This window comes from Sphaeroforma arctica (assembly GCF_001186125.1).
Source record: "Sphaeroforma arctica JP610 unplaced genomic scaffold supercont1.1721, whole genome shotgun sequence".
Classification (NCBI taxonomy): Eukaryota; class Ichthyosporea; order Ichthyophonida; genus Sphaeroforma; species Sphaeroforma arctica.
In genome coordinates this window covers 1-4,010 of record NW_014038837.1, presented here as the reverse complement: position 1 = coordinate 4,010, position 4,010 = coordinate 1, and the positions used below count along the sequence as shown (strand labels likewise).

Here is a 4,010-nt window from a genome sequence, read left to right as displayed (position 1 = left end):
TATATATATATACATATATATCATATATGCATAGACATATATATTTGTATTTACAAAAACAACAACACACACACACACACACATATATATATATATATATACCCATGTGTATGTGTAAAACTACATAAGGTGTTCTGCACCTGTTATATTAAAAAATCAACAATAAGCTATGCATGCACTCACTTTGATTCCGGCATCCCTTTCAGCCTCAGAAACACCAATGTCGGCATCTCTCTTCACCTCAGCTGTACGCTTCTTTCCCAGAGAGGTCAAGTAATCTACGTCATCTTCAATATCCTTTTAGGGTTTTAGGGTTTTAAGGTTTTAGGGTTTGATAGGCGCGGCAGTTGTGATATAAACGTACAATCAACAATCACCGACAATGTTGTGCAGCAGTAATGTACCAGCGATTTGACAATCGACATCATATCCAACACTTTTAGGGTTTTAGGGGTTTGAAGTTATACTAGGGCTTTAGGGTTTTGGGGGTTAGTTTTACACTATACAGTTGAAATCACCGACGGAACTACCCACATTGACATCGATCGGCAGTAATAATACAGCCCAGCGATATGATCCAAACGCTATATAACGGAACGGACTCAGTTGAAGGCTTTCCGTGTTGTGTGTACTTCTTCAAACAACCACCACCAGCGAGGAACAAACCTGAACTCATAACTACATTCATAACTCATTATAACTACATTCATCACTCATTATAACTACATTCATCACTCATTATAACTACATTCATAACTCATTATAACTACATTCATCTCTCATTATAACTACATTCATCACTGATTATAACTACATTCATAACTCAATATGACTACATTCATATCTCAGTATTAACAAGCAGTACCACATATATATGAGCCACGGAAAAGCCAATATACGCTCGCTTAACACCATGACATAACAAGCGTTCCCACATATATATTAGCAACGGAGAAGCCAGTATACAATAGCTTAATGCCATGACGTAACAAGCGTTCCCACATATATATGAGCCACGGAGAAGCCAATATACATTCGCTTAATGCCATGACGTAACAAGCATTCCCACATATATATGAGCCACGGAGAAGCCAATATATATTCGCTTAACGCCATGACATAACGAGCGTTCCCACATATATATGAGCTACGGAGAAGCCTAATATACATTCGCTTAATGCCATGACGTAACAAGCGTTCCCACATATATATGAGTCATGGAGAAGCCAATATACGTAGCATAATGCCATGACGAAACAAGCATTCCCACATATATATGAGCCACGGAGAAGCCAGTATACGTTCGCTTCTTTGTGGATACCTTGATGACGAAACTGAGGATGTCAATACCCATACGCGCGACGTTGGTGACAGCCACCTCTCTGACTTGCGACGCAAACTTCTCTCGGTCCTGAAATGAGAAAGAATATCCGGAATACAACAAATCAAGAATTTAGGTTTGTAGATTGGAATTGAGGTTGATACTCTCGAATTGGACGCATCGCAGGAATTGCACAATTTACCAGCAGAAGATGTGCAGCAAGCAAGACAGAAAGTAGATAGACAGATAGATAGTTAACTAAATAGATAGACAAATAGATAGATATATAGATAATAGATAGATGGATAGATAGATAGATAAGTAGATAGTATAGATCGATAGATAGATAGATAGGTAGCTAGTATAGATCTATCTATCTAAAGCACAGAACCAAAACAATATCGAAAACCCGGTACATGCCCAAACCAATAAACCATTTAAAACAGACTACATTTAATCGCAGGCAAAACACAAATAACCGAAGAGCATCAACTATATCAGATGCCATACAGACGAGAGCCAGGGTGCAGGGGTACCTGCTAATGATTCCAACACACTTGCACGTACAGTACACACTGGTACAATGAACAAATAGGCCGAGCGGAGGGCCTGATGCAGATACACGATAATATATGAAGCTATCACACACTTCATTGTGTGCATAGATAGGTAGACGGATGGGTGCACCATCAGGGGTTTTAGGGGTTAGGGATTTGGCTACCACACACTTCATTGTGTACGACGGACGGGTGCACCATCAGGGTTTTTAGGATTTTGGCTACCACACACTTCATTTATAGGGTTGAGGTTTAGGGTTTAAGGTGTAGGGTTATATATAGAAAGATAGACGGATGGGTGCACAATCAGGTACAGCAATACATGTGACGTACACGTGTGGTTTCACTACACAGATGTATACAGTACAAGCCACATCCACGTGAAAACATTCACGAGTGGGGCGGGCCGAATCACTTACAACCCCTCATAGATACGGAGACATATATAGGATTCACCTAGAACTACGCCTAGATTATATATATATATATATGTGTGTGTGTGTGTACATGTGTATATATACGTACACAAATGTAAATATATACATACACATATACATATATATGTGTATATATATATAAATATTTAATTATATAAATATAAATATATATATATATATATATATATATAAGAGACATATATAGGATCCACCTAGTTCTACGCCTAGGCACCTACCTGGTAGACTTCTTCGACCGTGAGTGTGCCCAGAATGGCTCTCAGATGACCCTCCAAGGTTTGCAGCACCACGTCTTTAACCTCACTCACAGTTTTGCCCAAAAACTGTTCCGCGGCCCTGTGGAGCATCTCGGGGTCGTCCACTAAGAACTTCACCTGGGCCGCACCGGTGACTACAGGGGAGAGCAGGACAATGAACAAAGGGAGGTATATACTGAGGGGATGGTATGTATGTGGTGCTCACTCACGTGTGTTTTGTGCATATGCGCATGCATGCAGATTGACATACACAAACACCCAACTCCCAAAGTGCTAGAAGACATGCGAGATGGGGTAGGTGTATCTGGGAATGCGTGGAATGAGTGTTGAAAGTGGATGTGTTAGAAGTGTATGGGTACAGAAGAAATACACAGATACGGTCGTACATAAGACTCGTCGACCCACTTTTACTTATCCGCGCCGGTGACTACAATGAGAAGTATACGAGCGTACAAGTACATACATATAATGAGAAGGAAACAAGCATACAAGGCACATAGAATGAGAAGGAAACAAGCATACAAGTATGTCCATATAATGAGATGAAAACAAGCATACAAGCGTGTACATATAATAAGAAAAGTGTACAAGTATGTACATATGATTAGAAGAAAACAAGCATACAAGTATGTACATATAATGAGAGGGAAACAAGTAGTATGTACATATAATGAGAAGGAAACAAGCATACAAAAATGTGCATATAATGAGATGAAAACAAACGTACAAGTATGTACATAAACTGCCTGACAGAAAGCAAGACTCACTACGCATGACTCGGAACAGGCGTCGTGTGGCTGCTGTGTAAGTAGACATGTACAGATATCTTCATACGTATCGCAACTAAGACTGAATTGCTCATCAGAGTAGCCGACCAAAGTCATGACTCATACACTGGACTGAATGTATGTGATAGCAACAACTGTGCAGGTAGGTAGAATTACACTGAATGTATCTGATATCAACAACTGTACAGGTAGGTAGAATAACACTGAGTGTATGTGATAAACCTACTAGCGTCGGTGTTTGTATCTGAGATTAAGTGTGATGTGTGTATGGTTTGTAGGTAGACGGTTGCTTGGTTGTTCACATAACCTTAAATGTGTGTTCACGATTACCGTAACATATCAGAATCATCGATCACAAACTTTGCGTTTGCAGCGCCAGTGACTACTGCGGCAGAGTACAAGCAGGCGAGTGAAAATATGATATCCCTTCTCAACATGATAATTTCAGTGTGTGTATTTGGGAACTTGTGTGATACATTTATTCTCTACTTGTAGCCATTTGGAAGACTACATAGTGATAAAGGTACATAGTTGTTAACGAGAGTAGTCGACCAAACAGCTAAATTTGTCACGGTGACTATAGCAAGAAGTACATAAATACACACACACAAACACACACACACACACATATA

The 4,010-nt window shown here is 39.7% G+C and overlaps 1 protein-coding gene across 1 annotated transcript; it reads right to left on the bottom strand.

The window, feature by feature from the left end:
- Positions 1 to 2,551: 2,551 nt before the first annotated feature.
- On the bottom strand, positions 2,552 to 2,724 carry SARC_11496 (hypothetical protein; the record flags this gene model as incomplete). The annotated part of the gene is made up of 1 exon (XM_014294419.1): positions 2,552 to 2,724. A coding segment is annotated over one exon (173 nt), but the record flags the coding sequence as incomplete, so codon positions are not given.
- Positions 2,725 to 4,010: the final 1,286 nt, after the last annotated feature.